The 24,459-nt window shown below is 41.9% G+C and overlaps 1 protein-coding gene across 1 annotated transcript; it reads right to left on the reverse strand.

Annotated features, from left to right (window-relative positions):
- Positions 1 to 6,797: 6,797 nt before the first annotated feature.
- LOC148047561 (uncharacterized) lies at positions 6,798 to 23,131 on the reverse strand. Its single transcript, XM_087708387.1, has 4 exons — positions 22,345 to 23,131; positions 18,936 to 20,597; positions 14,126 to 14,130; positions 6,798 to 9,036 (listed from the first exon to the last, which is right to left on the reverse strand). The coding sequence occupies exons 2-4, from the start codon at positions 19,648 to 19,650 to the stop codon at positions 7,744 to 7,746; spliced, it is 2,013 nt and encodes a 670-aa protein (XP_087564513.1). The 5' UTR covers positions 19,651 to 20,597; positions 22,345 to 23,131; the 3' UTR covers positions 6,798 to 7,743.
- Between the last annotated feature and the right edge of the window lie 1,328 nt (positions 23,132 to 24,459).

Raw genomic sequence — 24,459 nt, forward strand, 5'->3', positions numbered from 1 at the left:
TGAAGGGTCCTTGGAGGTCTTCTAGTCCAAAAGCAAAGCTGTGTAATTCATTCTTTGTATCTGTTTTCATGCCAAAAAAATAAATAAATAGCGCAACATACCAAAAATAGAACGGTAAGTGACAGACTAGGAATACCAATTAAAATGCGTAAGAAAATGGTAAGAGAACACCTGTCTGCTCTAGATGAGTTCAAATCCCCAGGACCAGACCAAATGAATTACTGTACATGCCAAGGTTCTGAAGGAGCTGGCACCTGTGATCTTAGATCCATTGAATCATATCTTTCAAAGATCTAAAGCATCAGGTAAGTACCAGAGGACAGGAACAGAGATAATGTGGCTCCCATCTTTAAAAAATTAGGGGGGGGGCAGGGAAAGATCCAGGAAACTACAGACCAACCAGCCTGATATCAATACCTGACCCTGGAAAAGATAATCAAGCAACAGATCTGTGAACTCCTAGAAGCAAGCAAAATTATAACCAGAAACCAACACGGGTTTGTCAAAAACAGACCATGGCAAATAAATCTTATTTAATTCTTTGACTAAATTAGTGGACCAGCAAAATGCAGTGAACATGGTCTATTTGGATGTCAGCAAGGCAGTTGAAAAAGTAAACCACAGCCTACTTCTTGGTACGTTAGAAAAACATAAGCACATACATCCTCACTGATAAATTCATAATTGGCTCACAAGCTGCACTCAGTGTGTATTTTTAATGGATCTACATCTCTACGGAGAGAAGTAAGCAATGGAGCATCCCAAGGTTTTGTGTTACATCCAGTAGATTTCAATATCTTCATAAACAATTTAGATGACAGAATAGAAGGGGAACTCATTAAATTTGAGATGGCACAAATGTACAGGTATAGAATAGGTGGAACCTGGCAGTATCTGTGAGAGGGAACATGGAGTCCTAATGGACAATAAGTTCAATGTGAGCCAACAGTGTGCTGCAGTGGTCAAAAAAAGCCAATGAAATCTTAGGCTGTATTAACAGAAAGAGTAGAATCAAGACCATCTGAAGTGTTAGTATCACTTCATAATGCCTTGGTAAGACCAAATGTGGAATACTGCATCCATTTTTGCTCACAACAATATAAAAATATTGAAACTTTGGAAAGAGTGCAGAGAACATCAACAAATATCATTAAGGTAGCTTGAGGATAAACCATATAAAGAAGGGTTGCAGGAATTGGGTACGTCTAGTCTAGTGAAAGGAAGGACTAGGGGTGAGAGGGTAGCATGTTCCAATACTTGAGGGATTGCCACAAAGAAGAGAGGGTCAATTTATTTTCCAAAGCACCAGAAGGCAAGACAAGAAGCAATGGATGGAAACTAATGTAGGAGAGAAGCAGCCTAGAACTAAGGATAAATTTATTAACAGTGAGATCAGTGAACCAGTGGAAGGTTTTCCCTTCAGAGGTTGTGGGGGCTCCATCCCTGGTGGCTTTTAATCAGAGACAGGACAGCCATTTGTCTGAAATGATGTTGGGTCTCCTGCTTGATCAGGGCGTCGGAATAGAAGCCCTGCAAGGTCCCTCCCAGCTCTGTCACAAACCCTCCGGTGATGGGAGCCCCCACAACCTCTGGAGGGAAGCCATTCCCAAAGAATCCACCTTCACTTGGAAGAGACTTTTCCAATCTACCCACCAGGAGGAAAATTGCAGCCACCAGTTTCACAGCGTGCACCACCATTGGGCTTAAATTCGGGGAGGGAAGGAACCTGCAGCAGCAGCAGCTGAGATGCTTCAGCCCAGTTGCTTCTCTGCTTCCAGGACTCTCCTCCCACCCGCCCTCAACTCATCTTCCAGCTGCTGCTTCGACCCTGGAAAGAGCACAGAAGCCGCTCTGCACACCATCTTCCTCCCATGAGTGATCCGGAAGGGAAAGTTGCTCTGTGCTTCTCCTCCCACCTGTTCTAGCAATACTGTACTTGATGGTTTTAACTCCTTTAAGCTCAACCAGAGTGGCGCTACTTGAGAGTTCTAGTCACTGATGCCAACTATCTGACTGCCATCTCCTGATAGCAGGCAGAAAAACCCGCTTCTCCCATCTCAAACCTCAGGCCGTTTACAAGCTGTTTTCACTGATTAAATGCTATCAAGTCGTTTTTGACTTCTAGCAACTGACCTTTGCAACCGAGCCAAGTGAAGTAGTGAAATGTGATGCTACATGGCTTACCAAGATTAGCTTTGTGCTCAGCCCTAAAAGTTCATGAAGGTTTTACAGAATTATACAACCAGCTTTCTTAGGGATGACTCTCAGTGGAGATCAAAACCTCTCTGTATCCCAAAACGTTATGACTCTGACTGGCACTGAAGGATTTTGGTCCTGGCAGCACCATCAGGCCAGCCAGAGGCTCCGAGCGAGCCTGCTTCACTTCTACTGACCAGGACTGCATTCAAGAGCACCCACCATATATCTATTAAATGCTAAAATGCCATGTACTTCTGTAAATTTGCTTGCACTGAAGTCTCCATTATGTCATAGAGAAAAAAATATGCAGCAAGCTCTAGAAAAAAGGTGCTAAGAAAGGGGATGGTTGTCAATACTATATATGGTAAAAGAATTTTTTCCCAAAATACATTTAAAAAAAGAAAACAAAAGGGAAGAATATCCTATCAAAGCATATGATTGGCTAATAATCAGACCAACCTTTTTAGGTTGCCATTTTTAATGTAGATTTAGTAAGGTTTGGATGGTGAGAGTTGCCATTTCAGCTATCGGATCTGAGCTCTTGCATGGAGAAATCTGGAATAAATTTTGGATGCTATTTGGAGCGCTGACAAGATGCGCAGGGTATATTTTATTGATTCCCTTTTCATTCAGAACTCAAGATGGCATACAAAGCACTTCCTGTGTTGCATGCTGTGATTTACAGGGTAAATGTAAATGTTCCCCAGACAGCAGAAAAACATTGGAATCGGTCTTCTGAATTGTGTTACTGAATTGAACAAACTTGTAATTCTTTGGGTCTTCTAAACTCAGCAAAATCAGGATCATTCATCTGCATAGCTTAAACATCCATTCATTGCTCCAAGTAGTGTGGCTCTCTTTACTTGTAGCAATTCTTCGGAAAACTTTAAATACATTTTTATCTTTCTTTGAAATGAAAATGATCGCATGGTATAATACGTTATATGTTTTTGTTCCTCTGACGTTTATTGACCTGCTTTTAAGAACTAAGGACCAGATGATTGTTGATTCTTAATAATAAAACTTTTCCTTAAGATTTTGGTTGAGAATGGTTGCAGGATTTGGGTAGGGCTAGAGAAAAGAAGAGCTAGGGATGACATCATAACTGCATTCCAATATTTGAGTGGCTACCACAAAAAAATAGGGGAGTCAACTTATTTTCCAAAGCAACAGAGGGTAGGACAAGAAAAAATGGATGGAAACTAATTAAGGAGAGGTTTGTCTGAAATTGTATAGGGCACTGATGGCGAACCTTTTCCGCCTTGGGTGCCAAAAGTACAAACATACACCCCCATAATTTAGTGCCCCCTGCTGCCCCATGCATGCATGCACAGCTTTCTTGGAGCCTGAGGAGGGTGAAAATGCCCCCCCCCCCAGGCCCTCTGGAGGCCAGAAATGGCCCGTTTTCCAACTTCCAATGGGCCCGGTAGATCTGTTTTTCACCCTCCCCAGACTCCAGAGGCTTTCTAGGAGCCTGGGGAGGGCGAAAACAGCCTCCCCCTCCCCCCGGAAGGCACTCCGGAGGCTTCAGAAGCTTCCCTGAATAGCAATAGCAGTTAGACTTATATACCGCTTCATAGGGCTTTCAGCCCTCTCTAAGCGGTTTACAGAGTCAGCATATTGCCCCCAACAACAATCCGGGTCCTCATTTCACCCACCTCGGAAGGATGGAAGGCTGAGTCAACCCTGAGCCGGTGAGATTTGAACCGCTGAACTGCAGATAACAGTCAGCTGAAGCGGCCTGCAATACTGCACCCTAACCACTGCACCACCCTCGGCCTCCGGGGGAAGAGTCGGGGAGGCTGTTTTCACCCTCCCCAGGCTCCTAGAAAGCCTCTGGAGCCTGGGGAGGACGAAAAAAGAACACCAAAAATGGGGGGAGCGCTGGTCGTGTGTACATGCGCACTGGGGTCATGCGCATAGCATTATGGGTGTGGCATGCCCACGCATGACCCCCCTCCGCTCACCTTGCTTTTGTCAAGTGAGCCAAAAAGGGTTTGCCATCACTGCCTTAGCTGCTATGTCACTTATCAACAGTCACACTGGGAGGATCCTCTGCCATTTGCAGAGGTGGCCTACTATAATGCAGTCCATAGGATTTACCCCCTTCTGGGTGGTGAATGGATGGGATATCCCCAAAAGGAATGGCTAGACACCCTGCCAGGGGTGTGGGAAGTGGTGAAAAAAGCCCTGCAGAAGGCAGCAGAAACCCAGAAGGTACAGGCAAATGAGCTCTGCGAAAGCTATTCCAGGTGGACCCTGGCCCATTTGATTTGCTTTAGTGCAGGATGGGAACGCAGAAGGTGGAGTAAATTTGTGCCTTTGCTCCAATTCTGGAATATGGATCGACTCTCCATCCCCCACTGTTGCCTTTACCTTCTGGGAAGGGAGGGTGAGGGGTGGGGCCAGCCAGTGGTGGGATCACCCAACAGGGAGTCACAGCAGAGGGATGAAAGAGCTGCATGTGGCTCTGGAGCTGCAGGATGTCAACACCCGGCCTAGACATACCTAGGTCCTTCAACCCTTTGTCATATAATTTTATTATTAAACTTATTGAATGCACCTCTCAGAGTTTGAAGCAACTCTGAGCATCTTGCCTTGCCCTAATTTTCATAGCAACAATGACAATACCCATTTTTTCCCTTGTCATTTTAAAATACCCATTTTTTCTTTTCCTTTTAAAAATGAAAATTTCCAGTGTAGAGTTTTTTCTCAAATCACCACCAAGGGGGATGCAACAAATAGCAATAGCAGTAGCAGTTAGACTTACATACCGCTTCATAAGGCTTTCAGCCCTCTCTAAGCGGTTTACAGAGTCAGCATATCGCTCCCACAATCTGGGTCCTCATTTCACCCACCTCGGAAGGATGGAAGGCCGAGTCAGCCTTGAGCCGGTGAGATTTGAACCGCTGAACTAGCAGTCAGCTGAAGTGGCCTGCAGTACTGCACTCTACCCACTGCGCCACCTCGGCACATTATGGTGCTGCTGTCACCCAGCAGCCATCAAAAGGAAACAAGTAGACACCTCCAAAAAATGATAAACCTGGAGATGCTGTGATCAAAACACAATCCCTTTTCTCCTCAACTCAATATTCCTACAGCTCTTCTGCATCGGGTTCATGTTCAAGGCAGAACAGCCTCTAAATGTGAAATTTTACACTGCTTTTTTTTCCGCCCAGCACACCTGTCACCCATTGCACTTACATTTTGAAGATCTCCTGGAAGCAGTCATCATTTTTAGTGCACCCACAATCCTTTAAGGCAGTCTGCAGTGTTAAGGTAGCAAAACAGAGTAGTTTCTCCCCTTCCTGAAAGTCAATGATCCAGAAACAGCCCTTATTTTGACCCACAGGCAGGTAGCAAAATGGCAGCTCTTCCACAAACCCAGTGCATGGCTCAGGGAGGAGTTCCAGGCACAATGAAAATGACGGATGCTTCCACAATACAGTCATGTGTGCCAGGGAGGTATGTCCTGCCCTCTTTCCCCAAAATGAGGTTCAGTGATCCCCCCACCAGTAAGTAGAAGACAATTACTTAAACCCTCAATTTATAATGGTAGAGAGAGAAAAGATAAAAATATGTTTAAAAAAAACAAAATGAAGTTTTGTGGATGGATGTTCAAATAATGCAACAGAAAGAGATGAAAGGCGCCCAGAAGGGAAAGTTTAGTAGATATTAAAAAATCAAAAAGTGATATAAGATTCCAAGAGACAGAGACAAAAGGCTGATCAAAAAATCAATTCAATAAATGATGGAATTTTAGAAAGATTGAGATGATGGATAATGAGAAAATACTGTATATTAATAAAATGGGGAAATATAACCCAAATAAACTTAGATTAGTAGATGGTAATTTAAGAGTAGGTAATTTAACTCTTATTAATACTAAGTGTGCTAAAATATTTGTGAATTTAAAATATTAAAGATTAGAAATGGATTTTGAGATACATTCCCGTGATGGATTGAATATTGTTAGTAATCCCACACATTTGGAATATTGATGCTATGGTGGAATAATGAGAGATTTTAAAATATTGGTTGATAACACTTAGTAAGGGATAACAAATACAAGATAAAAGTCTGATCAAAAAATTAAGAAATGATGAAAATTTAGAAAGATTAAGAGATGATGAATAATGAGAAAATATATTAATACAATGGGGAAATATTATAACACCAATAAACTTAGATTAGTAGATGGTAATTTAAGGGTGGATAATTTGACTGTATTGTTAATGCTAACGGTGTGAATTTAAGATATTAAGGATTAGAAATGGTGGGACTTTGAGATATACTCCTGTGATAGACTGAATATTGTTAATAATTGGTGTTATTAGTAATCCCACATATTTGGAATATTGATACTATGATGGAATAATGAGTGGTTTTAAAATATTGAATCAGAACCCTATGTAAGGGATAACAAAATATAAGGTGCAAACAAAATGTTATTTATGTTTTAATGAATGAATGGGAAAATGTAAAAGGAATATGAAATGAGACTAGTATTGTTGAAGTTGGAAGATTGGAATTCCAGATACTATTTGTATTATTATTATTAACAAGAGTTCTTTAAAAAAAAGACGTGACCCAGTCAATGCATTATCCATAACATATGTTTATATTGGAAAAAATAAAAAAATGCATTACAAAAAAAATGAGGTTCAGTGATCTTCAAACTGTAAGGAAGAGGAGGCTTTGAGGCCTGCCAGTGGGAGTGGGAAAAAGCCTGTGGGGACCCTGTGGAAAAGAGGAAGGACTGGGGAGACCAAAGGGTTGTGGTAGAGGAGGGCTTCGAAATGCAAGCCTGGGCATGGGCTATGCCTCCAACCATGAGGTAGCCAGTGTTCGGCTTAATAACTCACACATTCATTGAACAGCTCTATCCAGGGAGAAAAGGGGGTGGGGGTAGTTAAGGAAAGCAGTCTTGCTTAACGGTGATTGCAACATAAAACAGTAATTGTAATTGCAACATAAAGCCGCAATTGATACCCCCCCCCCCCATTAGCCTTATATCTTGAGCACTATACTTGTATGGTGCTTGGGAAATTGTGGCACTCAAAATCTAGAGAACACCAAGGTAGAAGATGGAAACTCCAATTGTGAGAATTCCATAATCAATATAAAAAAACACCACCCAAAAAGCCTTTTTGAAGAATTCAACAGTTCTGCTAAAGAAAATATCCAGAAAGTTCTGCTGATCTTAGCTTTTATAAAGGGTATGAGTTCTCTGTGTCACCAGACTGGAATTATGACTGAAACATTTCCCACACTCTGGAACACTCATATGGTATGTCTTGGGAATGAGTCCTCTAGTGTGTTATTAGACCACAATTCTGACTGAAATTTTTGCAATAATCTGGACAATCATAAGGTTTGTCCTGCGTGAGTTCTCTGGTGTCTTATCAGACTGGAAATATAATTGAAACTTTTCCCACATTCTGGACACTCATACACTTTCTCTCCCCTGCGAGTGTTCTGATGTGATACCAGGTGGGAATTCCATCTGAAACTTTTCCCACACTCAGGACATTCATATAGTTTCTACAGGTTATGAGTCCTCTGGTGTGACAACAGGTGGGAATTCTGACTGAAACTTTTGCCACAATCTGGACATTCATACGGTTTCTCCCCTGTGTGAGTCCTCTGGTGTCTTATCAGACTGGAAATATGATTGAAACTTTTCCCACACTCTGGACACTCATACGGTTTTTCTCCTGTGTGAGTCCTCTGGTGTGTCACCAAATGGGAATTCCATCTGAAACTTTTTCTACACACAGGACATTCAAACATTTTTTCTCCTGTGTGAATCCTCTGGTGTGTCACCAGGCTGCCATTATTACTGAACCTTTTCCCACACTCTGGACATTCATAGAGTTTCTCCAGGATATGAATCCTCTGGTGTGTCACCAGGTGGGAATTCTGACTGAAACGTTTGCCACAATCTGGACATTCATACGGTTTGTCCCCTGTGTGAGTCCTCTGGTGTCTTATCAGACAGGAAATATAATTGAAACTTTTCCCACACTCTGGACACTCATATGGTTTTTCCTGTGTGTGAGTCTTCTGATGTCTCACCAAGGTGGAATTCTGTCTGAATTTTTTTCCACACTCTGAACATTCATACGGTTTTTCTCCTGTGTGTGTCATCTGGTGTGTTACCAGGTTGGAATTCTTACTGAAACATTTTCCACACTCTGAACATTCATATGGTTTTTCTCCTGTGTGAGTCCTCTGGTGTGTTACCAGGCAGGAATTATGACTGAAACATTTCTGACACTCTGGACATTCATACTGGGAATGAGTCCTCTGGTGTATCATTAGGCTGGAATTCTGACTGAAACTTTTGCCACAATCTGGACACTCATATGGTTTGTCCTCTGTGTGACTCCACTGGTGTGTCACCAGATCAGAATTATTACTGTAACATTTCCCACATTCTGAACATTCATACGGTTTTTCTCCTGTGTGAATCCTCTGATGTCTTATCAGACTGGAGATATGACTGAAACTATTCCCACACTCAGGACATTCATACGGCTTCACTCCTGTGTGAGTTCTCAAGTGTGTCACTAGGGTAGAATTATGACGGAAAAATCGCCCACATTCTGGACACTCATATGGTTTCTCTCCCGTGTGAGTCTTCTGATGTGATACTAGGTGGGAATTCCATCGGAAACCTTTTCCACACTCAGAACATTCATATGGTTTCTCCAAGGTATGAGTCCTCTGGTGTGTCACCAGGTGGGAATTCCTTTTGAAACGTTTCCTACATTTTGGGCACTCATATGGTTTTTCTCCTGTGTGTGTCCTCTGGTGTATCACAAGGCTGGAATTCTTATGGAAACTTTGCCCACAATCAGGACATTCATACAATTTGTCCTGGAAATGAGTCCTCTGGTGTGTCATTAGGCCGGAATTCTGACTGAAACTTTTGCCACAATCGGGATACTCACATGTTTTGTCCTCTGTGTGAGTCCTCTGGTGTGTCACCAGGTCGGAATTATTACTGAAACATTTCCCACATTCTGAACATGTGTTAATCCTCTGGTGTCTTATTTGTCTAGAAATACAACTGCAACTTTTTCCACATTCAGGACATTTATACACTTCTGTTCTTGTGTTAGTTCTCTGGTGTGTTACTAGAGTGGAATTATGACTGAAAAATCTCCTACACTCTGGACACTCATATGGTTTCTCTCCTGTGCGAGTCCTCTGATTTTGCTATGTTTGCTAAAGTTTTCACCACATTGAAAGCACTTGCAGGCCATCTGTCCTATATGTGTCCTTTGATGAACCACAAGAGAGCTGTTCAGACTAAACTATTTCTCACATTTATAGCATTGCTATGGCTTTTCTACAATATGGATCCTCTCCTGAATAATCAGTTGTGATTTACAATCTGTACTTTTCCCATCATAGGCAAAATAGGAGCTTTTCCAACAGCGATATTCTTGAGGTCAAATATACTGTATGTGTGATGGTTTATTTACTGGTGCTTTAATTCCAGCTATTTTCCTCCTCACAGGGCTAGGTCTGCATCGCTGTCAGCCCTATATGGCTATCCAAAATATCTTTTTCTTTCGGCTGAGTTCCAGAGATACCCCTCTTTTTCTGAATGAAACATAAGCACCCTTGATCTTTCATGTAACGTATTCTTGAGTTTCTCATACTCTACTTTTTCTACCTTGAAACCTCCTCTTAATTTTCTTTCCTTTGTCTCTCAACTGCTTGGAAAGAAGAATTTTGTGATTTTTCTGAAGGAAATGGAAAATATTTTGATTTCTGGCTGGCTTTGCTTTCTTTTCCAATGTGGCTTGTTATTCTCTGTTTTCCAGAGTGCTCTTATTGACATCTTCTCGGTCTGTAAGAAAAATGTAACTTTAATTTTTTATAAAACAGTTGCAGATGATGTGAAAAAAAGTATACATTACAATAAATAAGCAAACATGCCACAATAAAGAATAACCTTTTACATTAGTTATGATTCATTGGACACATTTTTGTCCAAGTTCAAATATCCATTCAGTCATGAAATTCTCTTTTTCACTCTGGTGATTCACAAATTCTTAGCAGTGCAAAGGCTGATCATCAATAGCAATAGCAGTAGCAGTAGACTTATATACCGCTTCATAGGGCTTTCAGCCCTCTCTAAGCGGTTTACAGAGAGTCAGCATATTGCCCCCAACCATCTGGGTCCTCATTTTACCCACCTCGGAAGGATGGAAGGCTGAGTCAACCCTGAGCCGGTGAGATTTGAACCGCTGAACTGCTGATCTAGCAGTAACCTGCAGTGCTGCATTTAACCACTGCGCCACCTCGGCTCAAATATATCTGTAAATACTATAGATTGATTGTACAGTTGTAAATATATGCAGAGAGAGAAATACAAATACACACACCTATAACTGTACATATGTGGAAAATCCATATGTTTTTAGCTTGAAAATAATCCCAAAATGGTTACAGTCGAACCTTCTGAGATAACTTTAGGACATGGGTTTTTATCTGATAAAATGATACTTAAACCCCCTGCAAGATTTCATGTTCAGTTTTGCCCGTGGAAGTCCTCAACTCCAAGTAAGGGCAGAAAATATTTTCCACAACCACTCTGGTGACATCCTAATTCAAGTAGTGCTCACTTACTGACTGCAATTGTATCTGGCATCTGTGTCAGTAAGGAGCCCAATCATTAAGCATGATGTCATATGATAATGCAAATTTACATACCATGCTTGTTGGCTTTACAGAAAGGGAATGCTATGAAAGCAAAGATGGAAACCCACAGAGAAATTATGTGCCTTAAATAGACAGAATTTGGAGAAAAACTGAAAATTGGAAAGGGAAGATGGTAAAGGAATAACTAGAGGAAGCAGGACTGGGTCTATAGAAAATAAACAAAAACTCTGCACAGGGCATTTTATTACATGATTTGGAAAGGCACATACCTCCCCATAGAAGGCCTCATACTGAGAATGCATATTGTAGCAGAAGAATAGCTATGAGGTCAAAGGAACTGCCTGCAGAGTTCAGAGAGAGGATTATTCCCAGGCACAGATCTGGGAAGGCTACAATAAAATTTCTGCTGCACCAAGGGTTCCTATGGCTACAGTGGCCTCAATAATTCTCAAATGGAAAAAGTTTGGCACAGCCAAGATTCTTCCAAGAGTTGGTTGTCCATTCAAACTGAGCAATTGGGCTAGAAGGGCCTTAGTAAGACAGGTGACCAAGAACCTGATGGTCACTCTGCCCAACGTTATCGCAACAGTGAAGCATGGTGGTTATCGCAACAGTGAAGCATGGTGGTGGCAGCATCACACTATTGGGGGTGTTTTTCAGCAACAGTGATATCCTCAATGAAAACCTGTTCCATAGCCCTGAGGACCTCAAACTGGGCCGAAGGTTCACTTCTCAACATGACAAGAACACAGCTAAGACAACATAGGAGTGGCTTAGGGACAACTCTGTGAATGTCCTAGAGGGGCCCAGCCAGAGCTCTGACTTGAACCCTATTGAATATCTCTGGAGGCACCTAAAAATGGCTCTCCAACGATGGTTGCCATCCAACCTGACTGAGCTTGAGAGGTCTTGCCAAGGAGGAATGGCAGAAACCCGCCCCCAATCCTCCAGGTGTGCAAAGCTTTATCGCCTCATACTCAAAAAGACTTGAGGCTGTAATTGTTGCCAAAGGTGCTTCAACAAAGTACTGAGTGAAGGATCTGAATACTTATGCCAATGTGATATTTCAGGTGTTTTTGTTCTTAATACATTTACAGACATTTCTAAAATTCTGTTTACACTTTGTTGTTAGGAATATACATGAATGAGAAAAAATGAATTTCAACAAGTGCAAAATCAGGCTGCAGCATAACAAAATTGACAGAAGTGAAGGGGGTCTGGATACTGTCTGAATGAACTGAATGTGTGTTCCTATTGACAAAGAAATACAGAATTTATTTATGTAAACAATTATGTGCATTTCAATCTGCAAAATGATTCAGAAGTGCATTGTCTCTAATTTTTAATCTATTTTTGAAAAGGTGGGGGTCACTAACAGATGAAACGGTGAACAAATCCGATGCAAACATCCCTTTTGCCCATGAAACTCCTCGCTGGCCAGGAAAGCGACATGTCGTTAAGACCACAAGGATCCAAGTGTTAGGTGAAGGATGAGGGAGGCGGGTGGCTCAGAAATATGAGAAATATATCAAGATTTCTTTAAATCTCCCATATCTCCCAGCAGGAAATCATAAGCAGCAACTTTAAATCATGGAGCAAAAGGATAAAACCATTTGGGGAGAGAAAGAATATGCAGCAGCAGCAACAGCAGCCCGCAGGTTTCATTTTTCTCCCTTCGCTGCTTTCAGGCCGTGGAGGAACCCAAAGGGCCCGACTTTCTCCCCGCTTCTCCTCCGACCTTCCCTCCACTCACCTCCCAGGAGCCGCTTCGACCCTCCAAATGACACAAGAGGCTCTGTCTACGCCATCCTCCTTCTGCGGGTGAACCGGAAGACTGTACTCCTCTCTAGCAATCTAACCCTCTATAGTTTTAATTGTGTTCCAGCTCAGCCTCTCTCCCTCCGGTGTAATGTCAATAGCGACGATGCCGTTGCTGTTCTCCATTCTCTGCTTTTTAAGGCGCGAGTGTTGCTTCTTTGTAGATCGCCATCTAGCGACATAAGGTGGAAAATCACCCTCGGCATATCTCTAGCCTGACGCGTTTGCAAGAGGCTTTCATGGATTTCGTTCCTTCGATGCCATCAAGTCGTATTCGACTCCCATCAAGGACATGAATAGCTTTCGTCCATGACAATCTATCCTATACATTTTCTTTCAGTCCCCCAAGAGGGCACACTCATTTTCCCTCTTGCTGCAACGAAACCAAAGGAGAACGTCCTAGGAGGGGAATGACATACAATAACAATACACAACTTGAAAGTGCACCTCCCTTTGGGAGCTGGTGAAGATTGTTCCAGCCAGTTTTACACCTAGGGGTGTGCAGGATAAGCCCCTGAAACCTGCCTTGGCAAATGATTGAAGCTGTAACAGGGAAGCTGTTGAATGGAAGGCTCTAGCCTAGTCTGACAGGCCTCCCAGGGATGCCCTCATTGTCACTCCAACTCAGCCAGGAGCTTCTTTTGCAGGAACGAAACTAAGGAAAGCAACCCTGGGGAGAAGACAATGTGCCATCAGGCAGGGACAAAGTGCACCTCCCTTGAAGATAAGTGAAGACTTTTCCAGCCAGTTCCTTCTCTTGGGGGTGCAGGATAACTCCCCAAAACTATATTTCCGACTAAGGGAAGCTTGAAGGGTGATGCTTTCTACTTAGCTTCAGAAGATTAGGCAGGTGCTAAATTATAAAAGTTGATAATGGCCTTGTTTGTATGTGCAGCCTTAAACAATAGTCAGCTTCATCCCATTCGTAAAAAAAAAGAAATAAAGGTCAAGATCTTGAAGTGCCCACCCACATTGCTTCTAGACCCATTTAGATAGGAAATATTATTTTCCCCTCTCCATTCTTGGAGGTGGAACTGCCCGGATTTCCCTCAGCAAGTAACGTAGTTTAACTTCTACATGAAATCTCTAGGAGAGGTCATCCATCCTATCATATCCAATTATGTAATGGTAGTTTTTTTGATTTACACCACTTCATTTAGTGACTAGGGGCTGCGGATCCCTGATCTAGACAGTGATTTATCCTTTCAAAGCATTTGGGGAAAATGGACCACTGCCCTTCACCTTTAAAAACCCCAGTCAAAATACCATAATCCATGCGCCAGGCTGAGGTTCATAAGTTCTGAAGTGCTCCAAGGTTTACATTATATTAAAATACTTACAGAAATCCTTACAGAAAGGGGAATTCAACAGCAAGTTCTCCAGCTGGACAGACGTGGGGAATATGAGCTCTGAAGAGTCTCACATGAACCCTGTCTTGACAAATTTACTCGAGTGATCCTTTTTTTGGATGAGAACCATCGGGGGGGGGGGAGCAAGGAAGGGCATCGTTTCACCAGACCCAGAGGGAGGCAACAGGTCCCTCGCAGGTCGGAGATTTATGAATTGGAGTCGGGGCGGCAGTCTGCAATATGGCTGACAAGATGCTGACTTCTCGTCTAAGCAAATCAACAGGCTGGTGTGGAAGAGATAAAAGACCAGTAAGAAAATTTATCTAACCCACAGCCATAAATCCAACTTGGTAAAGGCAAAGAAATCTTGAGAGCATAAACAATATTGATGGTCAGACCGGGATTTTCTCCAAAAGAAAGAAAGAAGGAAAGAAAAGGAAAACGGACGGTTGAAACACCAGTCCCCCAAAAAGCTAAACAAATTCGGACAGAAAAGGAGAAAGCAAAGATTGACAAACCCCTTCAAATATAAACTCTATATTTGGTTTTGGATATGAAATAGAAATTAAACATTTCTTTGCTTTGAACCAACTACAAAAGATCAAGGAGGAAAAAAAAACACTTCTTCTCACTGATAACTGATAAGCTAACATTGACTGTGCGGGAAGTTTTAATTAACCAACTACCATAAATCAGAATTCGGAAAAGCAGGAGGCAAAAAAGAAACATACCTGAATCTGGCTGTTTGCAAGTTTGTTCCAATTGATATGTTTTGAGCAGCTGCGGGTGACCGGAGGCGGAATGTAACAGGGGAAAGAATTATCACAGGGTCAAGAACTGGGAAATGCAAGGGTTTTTTTTCCCTCCTTCTTTCGTCCTTTTTTTTCTCTGCATAAGAATAAGATGGCCCCGGCTCCCCTTCTGGTCCCACAGTATTTGAAATTTAAGGTGGACCAGACCCTCAAAATAAGACTTGTATAACTAACTGCAATTTTGGAACTGGACATTAAGGAAGAACAAAAGACCAAGATGGCTCCCATTGCTCTTCCCCACAGCAGTAGATAAATTTAAGGTGGAACAGAACTCTGAAGTAAGAACTGTATAACCAACTGTATCTTTGGTACTGGACATTATGGAAAGGTAGGAATTTGAAGAACTACATGAAATTATAAAAAATATGCGTAAATCATTAAAATCAAGTCTAAATAGAATTCTAAACCCAGAGAAGCGGATATCTAAAGAAGAATTAAAAGAAGAAGGGGGGCAAGGCAACGAAGGGGTAGAAATGGAGGGAAATAAAAAGCAGAGAAAAACCTCCATTAGTCTTGGCAGTGGTATAGGGAAAACTGTAAAAAGAGGAGGTGTCCCAACAAAAGGGAATAAAAAGCAGACAAAAGAGTTGAGGCTGTTAGTGGCATAAGGAAAATTGAAATAGGTGGTTTTGCCCCAACAAAGAAAAATATAAAATATCCTTTTGATGGTGACCTGGGGAAAATTGAAGAGAGTGGAGAGAACTGTGCAAAAGTTTTAGGCAGGTGTGAAAAAATGCTGTAAATAAAGAATGCTTTCAGAAATATAATGATTGTTTATTTTTGTCAAGTTTCAAAATGCAAAGTGAGCGAACAAAAGAAAAATATAAATCAAATCAGTATTTGGTGTGACCGCCCTCTGCCTTCAAACCAGCATCGATTGTCACAGATATACTTGCACAATGTCAGGGATTTTATAGGATTATAGACAGGTGTAAGATCAACCAATTATACCAAACAGGTGCTAATGATCATCAATGTCACACCTAGGTTGAAACCCAGTCATGAACTGAAACTGAAACAGCTGTGAAGGAGGCTTTAAACTGGGTGAAGAACAGCCAAACTCTGCTACCAAGGTGAGGTTGTGAAAGACTGTTTCATGTCATGGCAGGATTGAACACAGCACCAAGACACAAGGTAGTTATACTGCATCAACAAGGTCTCTCCTAGACAAAGATTTCAAAGCAGACGGGGGTTTCAAGATGTGCTGTTCAAGCTCTTTTGAAGAAGCACAAAGAAACGGGCAACACTGAGGATCGTAGATGCAGTGGTCGGCCAAGGAAACTTAGTGCAGCAGATGAAAGACACATCAAGCTTACTGCCCTTCGAAATCGGAAGATGTCCAGCAGTGCCATCAGCTCAGAACTGGCAGAAACCAGTGGGACCCAGGTACACTCATCTACTGTCCAGAGAAGTCTGGCCAGAAATGGTCTTCATGGAAAAGTTGCCACCAAAAAGCCATACCTCCGATGTGGGAATAAGGCCAAGCAACTAAAGTATGCACGAAAACATAGGAACTGGGGTGCAGAAAAATGGCAGCAGGTGCTCTGGACCGATGAGTCAAAATTTGAAACATTTGGCTGTAGCCGAAGGCAGTGTGTTTGTTGAAGGGCTGGAGAGCGGTACAATAATGAGTGCCTGCAGGCAACAGTGAAGCATGATGGAGGTTCCTTGAATGTTTGGGGCTGCATTTCTGCAAATGGAGTTGGAGATTTGTACAGGATTAATGGTGTTCTCAATGCTGAGAAACACACGGAGATACTTATCCATCATAGAGCCAAGGTGGCGCAGTGGTTAAATGCAGCACTGCAGGCTACTTCAGCTAACTGCAGTTCTGCAGTTCGGCTGTTCAAATCTCACCGGCTCAGGGTTGACTCAGCCTTCCATCCTTCCAAGGTGGGTAAAATGAGGACCCGGATTGTTGTTGGGGGCAATATGCTGACTCTGTAAACCGCTTAGAGAGGGCTGAAAGCCCTATGAAGCAGTATATAAGTCTAACTGCTATTGCTATTGCTATCATGTAATACCATCAGGAGGCATATGATTGGCCCCAAATTTATTCTGCAGCAGGACAACAACCCCAAACATACGGCCAAAGTCATTAAGAACTATCTTCAGCATAAAGAAGTACAAGAAGTACTGGAAGTGATGGCATGGCCCCCCCAGAGCCCTGATCTCAACATCATCGAGTGTGTATGGGATTACATGAAGAGACAGAAGGATGTGAGAAAGCCTACATCCACAGAAGATCTGTGGTTGGTTCTCCAAGATGTTTAGAACAACCTACCAGCCGAGTTCCTTCAAAAACTGTGTGCAAGTGTACCTATAAGAATTGCTGCTGTTTTGAAGGCAAAGGGTGGTCACACCAAATATTGATTTGATTTAGATTTTTCTTTTGTTCGCTCACTTTGCATTGTGAACATTGACAGAAATAAACAATCATTGTTTATATTCCTGAAAGCATTGTTTACAGCATTTTTTCACACCTGCCTAAAACTTTTGCACAGTACTGTATATAAAATTTTTAAGATGATGAATAAAGTGAGATGTTTACCGCTGTTATTCTATACAATAGCTAAGGGAATTGTAATGAACATTGAACAGCGAGGATTGCCATTTATAGACAATTAAAGAGTAATCTAATCTAAGATATGGAGCGGTTTTCATAATAGTTGGAGAACATCATTGATTCATAAACTTCAAATAATTAATAAATGAACTGTTGGAAGTTGAGGACTACTTGTAACTATTTTCTAAGTTGTCTCTAACAGAACTGGAGGAACATAGGGTTGGAAGGGACATTAGAGGTCTTCTTCTAATCAAATACCCTGCTCAAGGCCAAACGATTGTCCAATCTATTGTTGAAAACCTCCAGTGACAGAGCACCCACAAATCCAGGAGGCAAGCTGTTCCACTGATTGTTCTCAGAGAATTTCTCCTTACCTCTAGATTGGATCTCTCTTTCATGAACTTCCACCCATTACTTCTTGTCCCGTTCTTTGGTGCCATAGAGAATAAGTCAATTCCCTCTTCTTTGTGACAGACGCTCAATTACTGGAAGACAGCTTTCATGTCCCCCCAATCCTTCACTTCGATAGCCTAGACATACCAAGGTCCTTCAACCCTTTGTCATATAATTTTATTATTACATTTGTTGACTGTACATCTCAGAGTTGGGAGCAACTCAAAGCATCTTGCTTTGCCCTAATTTTCATAGCAACACTGACAATACCCATTTTTTCCTTTGTCAAAAGCTATTGAGAGTTCTTAAAAAATACATTTTTTAAAATGAAACTTTTTCCATTCCACATTTCTTTCTCAAATCACCACCACCAAGGGAGTTGCGACAAATACATCGGTATTATGGTGCTGCTATCACCGTAATTAATTCCAGGCACAATGAAAATGACGGCTGCTTCCACAATAGTCATGAGGCCCAGGGATGCATGTCCTGCCCTCTTTCCCCAAAATGAGGTTCAGTGCTCCTCAAAAGTTAAGGAAGAGGAGGCTTTGAGGCCTGCTGGGGTGAGAGTCGGGTCTAAGAACTGCAAGGACCCAGTGGGAGTGGGAAAAAGCCTGTGGGGACCCTGTGGAAAAGAGAAAGGACTGGGGTGACCAAAGGGTTGCGGTAGAGGAGGGCTTTGGAATGCAAGCCTGGGCCTCGGTTATGCCTACAACCCTGAGTTAGCCAGTGTTCGGCTTAATAACTCACACATTCATTGAACAGCTTTATCAGGGAGAAAAGGGAGAGAGGGAAGTTAAACAAAGCAGTCTCATTTAACGCTGATTGCAACATAAAATTGATAGACCCCATAACAGTTATATCTCAAGGACTACATTTCTGGTGGCTGGGAAATTCTGGCACTCAAAAGCTGGAGGATGCCAAGGTAGGAGATGGAAACTCCAATTGTGGGAATTCAATAATCAATATAAAAAACAATAACTCCAAAAGCCTTTTTGAAGAATTCCACACTTCTGCAAAAGGAAATATCCAGAAAGTTCTGCTGATTAACAGAAACAAATAGTTAGACTTTATCAAGTTTGTGAATCCTCTGATGTCTTATCAGGCTGGAGATATGACTGAAACGTTTTCCACACTGTGAACACTCATGCAGTTCCTCTCTTGTGTGAATCCTCTGGTGTTTCAAAAGGTTAGAATTCTGACTGAAACTTTTCCCACAAACTGGACATTGATACGGTTTTTCTCCTGTGTGAATCCTCTGGTGTGTTACCAGATTGAAATTCTGACTGAAACTTTTGCCACATTCAGGACATTCATATGGTTTGTCCTGAGAATGAGTCCTCTGGTGTTTCATTAGGCCGGAATTCTGACTGAAACTTTTGCCGCACTCTGGACACTCATACGGTTTCTCTCCTGTGTGAATCCTCTGGTGCGTTACTAGATTGAAATTCTGACTGAAACTTTTCCCACATTCAGAACATTGATATGGTTTGTTCTGGGAATGAATCCTCTGGTGTGTCATCAGGTTGGAATTATGACTGAAACTTTTGCCACAATCTGAACATTCATACGGTTTTTCTTCTGCGTGAATCCTCTGATGTCTTATCAGACTGGAGATATGACTGAAACTATTCCCACACTCAGGACATTCATACGGTTTCACTCCTGTGTGAGTTCTCAAGTGTGTCACTAGGGTAGAATTATGACGGAAAAATCGTCCACATTCTGGACACTCATATGGTTTCTCTCCCGTGTGAGTCTTCTGATGTGATACTAGATTGGAATTCCATCGAAAACCTTTTCCACACTCAGAACATTCATATGGTTTCTCCATTCATATGGTTTCTCCAGGGTATGAGTTCTCTGGTGTGTCACCAGGTGGGAATTCCTTCTGAAACGTTTCCGTAACACCAGATGGGAATTGTGACTGAAACTTTTCCCACAGTCAGGACATGCAAAGAGTTTACCTCCAGTGTGAGTCTTCTGGTGTATTACCAGGGTGGAATTGTGACTGAAAATTTTCCCAGTCAGGACATTCAAAGGGTTTCTCCACAGGGTGTGTTTTCAGGTGTCTCATGAGGTGGGAATTTCTAATGAAACTTTTCCCTCAAATTGGGCACTTAGTTTCTTCCTGGTGTGAATCCTCTGATTTTGCTATACTTGCTAAAGTTTTTACCACATTGAAAGCACTTGCAGGCCATCTGTCCTATATGTGTCCTTCAATGAACCACAATAGAGCTGTTCAGAGTAAACTATTTCTCACATTTATAGCATTGCTATGGCTTTTCTACAATATGGATCCTCTCCTGAATAATCAGTTGTGATTTACAATCTGTACTTTTCCCATCATAGGCATATTTGGAGCTTTTCCAACAGGATATTTTTGAGGTCAAATATACTGTATGTGTGATGATTTATTTACTGGTGCTTTAATTCCAGCTGTTTTCCTCCTCACAGGGCTAGGTCTCCATCACTGTCAGCCCTATGTGGCTATCCAAAATACCTTTTTCTTTCAGCCGAGTTCCAGAGATACCCCTATTTTTCTGAATGAAACATAAGCACCCTTGATCTTTCATGTAACATATTCTTGAGTTTTTCTACCTTGAAATCGCCTCTTACTTTTTTTTCCTTTTGTTTCTCAACTGCTTGGAAAGAAGAAGAATTTTATGATTTTCTGAAGGAAATGGAAAATATTTTGATTTCTGGCTGGCTTTGCTTTCTTTTCCAATGTTGCTTGTTACTCTCAGTTTTCCAGAGTGCTCTTATTGACATCTTCTCGGTCTGTAAGATTCAAAGGAAAATTAAACTTTAATTGTTTATAAAATGGTTGCAGAAGATGTGAAAAAAGTATACATTACAATAAATAAGCAAACATGCCACAATAAAGAATAACCTTTTACATTAGTTATGGTTCATTGGACACATTTGTGTCCAAGTTCAAATATCCATTCAGTCATGAAATTCTCTTTTTCACTCTGGTGATTCACAAATTCTTAGCAGTGCAAAAGCTTAGCATCAAATATATCTGTAAATGCTGGAGATAGATTGTACAGTTGTAAGTATATGCAGAAAGAAATACAAATACACACACCTATAACTATACGTATGTGGAAAATCCATATGTTTTTATCTTGAAAATAATCCCAAAATGGTTACAGCCGAACCTTCTGAGATAACTTTAGGACATGGGTTTTTACCCGATAAAATGATACCTAAACCCTCTGCAAGATTTCATGTTCAGTTTTGCCCACAGAAGTCCTCAACTCCAAGTAAGGGCAGAAAATATTTTCTATAACCACTCTGGTGACATCCTAATTCAAGTGCTTACTTACTGACTGCAACTATATCTGGCATCTGCGTCAGTAAGGAGCTCAATCGTTAAGCATGATGTCATATGATAATGCCAATTTACATACCATGGTGAAGCATGCTGGTGGCAGCATCACGCTGTTAGGGGTGTTTTTCAGCAACAGTAATATCCTCAATGAAAACCTGTTCCATAGCCCTGAGGACCTCATACTGGGCCGAAGGTTCACTTCTCAACATGACAAGAACACAGCTAAGACAACATAGGAGTGGCTTAGGGACAACTCTGTGAATGTCCTAGAAGGGCCCAGCCAGAGCTCTGACTTGAACCCTACTGAATATCTCTGGAGGCACCTAAAAATGAATCTCCAACGATGGTTGCCATCCAACCAGACTGAGCTTGAGAGGTCTTGCCAAGGAAAAATGGCAGAACCCCCCCCCCCCAACCCCCAGATGTGCAAAGCTTTATCGCCTCATACCCAAAAAGACCTGAGGCTGTAATTGTTGCCAAAGGTGCTTCAACAAAGTACTGAGTGAAGGATCTGAATACTTGTGCCAATGTGATATTTCAGGTGTTTTTGTTTTTAATACCTTTCTAAAATTCTGTTTACACTTTGTTATTAGGAATATACATGAATGAGAAAAAATGAATTTCAACAAGTGTAAAATAAGGTTGCAGCATAACAAAATTGACAGAAGTGAAGGGGGTCTGAATATTGTCTGAATGAACAGAACGTGTGTTCCTATTGAAACAGAAATACAGAATCTATTGATGTAAACAATTATGTGCATTTCAGTCTGCAAAATGACTCAGAAGTGCATTGCCTTCAATTTTTAAATCTATTTTTTAAAAGGTGGGGGTCACTAACAGATGAAACGGTGAACAAATCCGATGCAAACATCCCTTTTGCCCATTAAACTCCTCGCTGGCCAGGAAAGCGACATGTCAATGAGACCACAAGGATCCAAGTGTTAGGTGAAGGGTGAGGGAGGCGGGTGGCTCAGAAATATGACAAATATATCAAGATTTCTTTAAATCTCCCAAATCTCCCAGCAGGAAATCACAGGCAGCAACTTTAAATCGTGGAGCAAAAGGATAAAACCATTTTGGGAGAGAAAGAATGTGCAGCAGCAGCTTCTCCCTTCGCTGCTTTCAGGCCGTGGAAGAACCCAAAGGGTCCGACTTTCTCCCGGCTTCTCCTCCGACCTTCCCTCCACTCACCTCCCAGGAACCGCTTCGACCCTCCAAATGACACAAGAGGCTCTGCCGACGCCATCCTCCTTCTGTGGGTGAACCGGAAGAGGAACTTACATGATTAAGTAATCTAACCCTCTATAGTTTCAATTGTGTTCCAGCTCGGCCTCTCTCCCTCCGGTGTAATGTCAATAGCGGCGATGCCGTTGCTGTTCTCCATTCTCTGCTTTTTGAGGCGTGAGTATTGCTTCTTTGTAGATCGCCATCTAGCGACATAAGGTGGAAAATCACCCTCGGCCTATCTCTATCCTGACGCGTTTGCAAGAGGCTTTCATGGATTTCGTGCTTTCTTCGATGCCATCAAGTCGTATTCGACTCCCATCAAGCACATGAATAGCTTTCGTCCATGACAATCTATCCTATACCTTTTCTTTCAGTCCCCCAAGAGGGCACACTCATTTTCCCTCTTGCTGCAACGAAACCAAAGGAGAACGTTCTAGGAGGGGAATGACATACAATACACAACTTGAAAGTGCACCTCCCTTTGGGAGCTGGTGAAGATTGTTCCAACCAGTTTTACACCTAGGGGTGTGCAGGATAAGTCTCTGAAACCTGCCTTGGCAAATGATTGAAGCTGTAACAGCGAAGCTTTTGAATGGAAGGCTCTAGCCTAATCTGACAGGCCTCCCAGGGATGCCCTCATTGTCACTTCAACTCAGCAGGGAGCTTCTTTTGCAGGAACGAAAGTAAGGAAAGCAACCCTGGGGAGAACACAATGTGCCATCAGGCAGGGACAAAGTGCACCTCCTCCCTTGAAGATGTGAAGACTTTTCCAGCCAGTTCCTTCTCTTGGGGGATGCAGGATAACTCCCCAAAACTATATTTGCGACTAAGGGAAGCTTGAAGAGTGATGCTTTACACATACTTAGCTTCAGAAGATTAGGCAGGTGCTAAATCATAAAAGTTGCTAATGGCCTTGTTTGTATGTGCAGCCTTAAACAATAGTCAGCTTCATCCCATTCGTAAAAAAAAGAAATAAAGGTCAAGATCTTGAAGTGCCCACCCACATTGCTTCTAGACCCATTTAGATAGGAAATATTATTTTTCCCTCTGCATTCTTGGAGCTGGAACTGCCCGGATTTCCCTCAGAAAGTAACGTGGTTTAACTTCTACATGAAATCTCTAGGAGAGGCCATCCATCCTATCATCCAATTATGTAACGGTAGTTTTTTTTATTTACACCACTTCATTTAGTGACTAGGGGCTGCGGATCCCTGATTTAGACAGTGATTTATCCTTTCAAAGCATTTGGGGAAAATGGATCACTGCCCTTCACCTTTAAAAACCCCAGTCAAAATACCATAATCCATGCGCCAGGCTGAGGTTCATAAGTTCTGAAGTGCTCCAAGGTTTACATTATATTAAAATACTTTCAGAAATCTTTACAGAATGGGGAGTTCAACAGGAAGTTCTCCAGCTGGACAGACGTGGGGAATATGAGCTCTGAAGAGTCTCACATGAACCCTGTCTGACAAATTTACTCGGGTGATCCTTTTTTTGGATGAGAACCATCCTGGGGGGGGGGGCAAGGAAGGGCATCGTTTCACCAGACCCAGAGGGAGGCAACAGGTCCCTCGCAGGTCGGAGATTTGCCTTATGATTTGGGAGTCGGGGCGGCAGTCTGCAATACAGCTGACAAGATGCTGACTTCTCGTCTAAGCAAATCAACAGGCGGGTGTTGAAGAGATGAAAGACCAGTAAGAAAAATTATCTAACCCACAGCCATAAATCCAACTTGGTAAAGGCAAAGAAATCTTGAGAGCATAAACAATATTGATGGTCAGACCGGGATTTTCTCCAAAAGAAAGAAAGAAGGAAAGAAAAGGAAAACGGACGGTTGAAACACCAGTCCCCCAAAAAGCTAAACAAATTCGGACAGAAAAGGAGAAAGCAAAGATTGACAAACCCCTTCAAATATAAACTCTATATTTGGTTTTGGATATGAAATAGAAATTAAACATTTCTTTGCTTTGAACCAACTACAAAAGATCAAGGAGGAAAAAAAAACACTTCTTCTCACTGATAACTGATAAGCTAACATTGACTGTGCGGGAAGTTTTAATTAACCAACTACCATAAATC

The sequence above is a fragment of the Thamnophis sirtalis genome, unplaced genomic scaffold, assembly GCF_051295495.1.
Source record: "Thamnophis sirtalis isolate CommonGarterSnake01/CBP01778 unplaced genomic scaffold, rThaSir2_p1.2 scaffold_3, whole genome shotgun sequence".
NCBI classification, from domain to species: Eukaryota; Metazoa; Chordata; class Lepidosauria; order Squamata; family Natricidae; genus Thamnophis; species Thamnophis sirtalis.

Bases quoted from the DNA above. Each gene is read 5' to 3' on its own strand.
- LOC148047561 (XM_087708387.1), bottom strand. From the start codon at position 19,650: ATGGAGAAACCATATGAATGTTCTGAGTGTGGAAAAGGTTTTCGATGG.